This window comes from Myotis lucifugus, unplaced genomic scaffold, assembly GCF_000147115.1.
Source record: "Myotis lucifugus unplaced genomic scaffold, Myoluc2.0 scaffold_397, whole genome shotgun sequence".
NCBI lineage: Eukaryota > Metazoa > Chordata > Mammalia > Chiroptera > Vespertilionidae > Myotis > Myotis lucifugus.
The window spans coordinates 418,173-421,000 of NW_005871445.1; the positions used below are offsets into that span (position 1 = coordinate 418,173).

At 54.5% G+C, this 2,828-nt stretch overlaps 1 protein-coding gene across 1 annotated transcript; it reads left to right on the plus strand.

The window, feature by feature from the left end:
- Nucleotides 1–654: 654 nt before the first annotated feature.
- On the plus strand, nt 655–2,353 carry LOC111823115 (niban-like protein 1; the record flags this gene model as incomplete). The annotated part of the gene is made up of 2 exons (XM_023743520.1): nt 655–943; nt 2,157–2,353. Coding segments are annotated over 2 exons (471 nt in total), but the record flags the coding sequence as incomplete, so codon positions are not given.
- Nucleotides 2,354–2,828: the final 475 nt, after the last annotated feature.

The window sequence follows — 2,828 nt, forward strand, 5'->3', positions numbered from 1 at the left end:
CCAGGTTTGAGCTACTCTCAAGAATGTGCTGCGTAGTGACACCTAGTGGCAGAGTGCGGCATGGCAGCCCTGCTGTATGAGCTACTTACTGCAGCAGAACCACTTTGCTCCCCGCTGGGAAAGGAAGCAGTGCCCAGACCTGACTCTCCCCCACAGAGACTTGTGTGGTGCTCAGAACCCAGGGCTTGGTGGACAGTTCAGGGAAATGGTCAGACACCCTGGGCTCTGGAGGCTGACAGTCCAGGTTCATGTCCTAGGTCCCCACTTACCAGCTGTGTGAACTTGTGGCTAATAATGGCACCCACCTGCTGGATTGTGCAAATTCTGTGAAACGAAGCATGCGGTACCCGTAGCACAGTGCCTGGTAGATAGTGAACACCTGGCTGGGGATACCTGCTGATAACAGAGGCAGCAGTCGCAGTAATGATAATAACCTCCGCGTGCTCACTGTCCCGCTGTGCCCGGCACCGTGCTCATCACTTCATGTGGATTATCTGCTCAGTGAGGAGGGGGTCATTACTATCCTGGTTTTATGGGTGAAGACCCTGAAGCATAGGAGGTGGAGCAACCTTATCTTCAGCATCACACAGACGGCACTCGGTGGTGCCAGGATTTGAGCCCAGAGCCTGGGTTCAGGTCACTATACCATGTTGACCCTCGTCATCGGGTTGGGTAGACTCCTCTTCCTCTTCCCTGTGTGTCTCTTCTTCCTTCCCCTCTTCTCCTCCCGCCTTGGGCAGCAACACAGAGGAGGGTCCTGGAGTCAGAGCTGGAGATGGGATTGGCTTGGGCGTTACCTGTAACCCTCAGGGACCATCTCTCTCGCCCTCTCCGCAGGCCTATGAGCGGCATGTGCCACCCCGAGCTGTCATCAACAGTGCAGGCTACAAAATCCTCACCTCCGTGGACCAGTACCTGGAGCTGGTTGGCAATTCCTTACCAGGTAAAGGAGCACCCATCCCAGGCCGAAGTGCCCTGCACAGGCCCAGGGATTTGGCCCAGGGAGAGGGCAGCCCTGATCCCGGAGCTCCAGGCTCCACATTTGCAGAAAGACCAGCTGGGCCTGGAGCTGCGGGCAGGTGCCCAGCATGAACTAAGCCCCAAGAGAGGAGGCCCGAGGCCACGCAGTGAATCCAGGCTGGACCCGTGCCCTGCCCCCCCTTGTCCCCGAGTCCCCTGCTTCCTGAAGCTTATAATCACAGCTGTGCACTGGGGACCTCGCTGTCTCTCCTTCCTCTTCCCCGAGTCCTTGAGAGACTCCCGGGAGAAGATGATCGGGGTGACCCTGGTTTGTAAACTGCTGAGTCAATACTGCATTTTCCAGGAGTTATTCTCCGAGTCCTGTGCACCCCACCTTGTCACAGACCCCCAGAAGCCTTACAGGGGCACAGCTGCCTCTCAGGTGATCCCAGGGAACTAAAGAGGGGAGGATGCTGGCCTGGGGGGCAGCATGGGCCCCTACATGGGACTTGCGACTATAGAGCCCCTGGCTGAGAGCTTAGCTGGAGTGAGCATTCCTGGATCCCAACCCGCACTCTGGTTTTGTTTTTGCTGTGTCTTTTTGGGCAACACAGCACTGAGAAGCCTGACCTTGGGGTGTTGTGTGGACCCCATGAGGTCTGGGTGTGCCGAGCCCAGCACCGGGACACGGACAGAGCCAGGGCACAAAGAAGAACCGTCATTGTTTTGTTATTAACAACAGTGGCGAGGTCGCAGCCCAGGACCACTTATCTCACTGGATCTCAAATATCCATGCAGACAAAATAGAGAGAGAAAAATGCCTTTTTATTTTTCCTGTCCCCCGCCCCCAGGCCTCCCTTCCCCCTTGGACATTTAAGCCACACTTTGGCCTCCATAGCTAACATTCGAAGGGAAACCCAAGAAGGTAATGCTCGGCCTTTGAACCCGAGGGCTCTGACCCTGTGTTATCAGTGCCTCCCACAGGAGCTCAGACCTTCCCCAAGAGGGGGGCATGCACTGCATCACCAGCTAAGAAATGGGCCTAAACAGACACCGGGGCCCCGTTAGCCACGCTGTGGAGGACGCGGCAAGAAAGGATGCTGCCTCCCCTGGACAGGCAGCCCTCTCTGGGCTTGAGTTGACCCTCAGATCGGAACTTGCAGAGGGCAGCTGCTCAGGGGCTACTGTCTACACAGGGATCACATCAAAATCAGGCACTGCCCCCATCCTGAAGTGCCCCACGCAGTTCCCACTCATCCTCTGGCACCCTTCTGCACGGCACTACTACTTCTGCATGATGACGGAGGCCGAGCAGGAGAAGTGGCAGGCTGTCCTGCAGGACTGCATCCGGCACTGCAACAATGGTGAGTGGGGGTGAGGGGCATCACCTGGGTTATATGTTGAATGGTGACACCTACTGGCTGAGTGTGTTATGGCACCCCTGCTCTATGAGCTATTCTCTTTTCCTTCTGGACTTGTAAGAAACCATGGTGATGCTACCCTTAACCTTCTTCCTTTTTTTTTTTTGTCTTTCTTCTCTCTCTTTCTCCTCACCCCCCCTCCTCACTCTATAAAACTTCACCCTTGAGGAAAACAATTCTGTGTTGCCCTGACCAGGTGGCTCAGTTTGTGGGAGTCTCATTCTTGTTCTCCAAGAGGTCCCGGGTTTCGATTCTCTGTCAGGGTACATACCCGAGGTTGTGGGTTTGATCTCCAGATGGGGGACGTGATTCTATGTTGATCTCATATTGTATATTTCTCTCTTTCGTCTCTCTTTTGTGTCTATCTCCCCTTCTCTTCTCTTTTAAAATCAAAAAACAATATTCCTCCGGTTTGAATTAAAAACTCCTAATACAACAATAAAAATA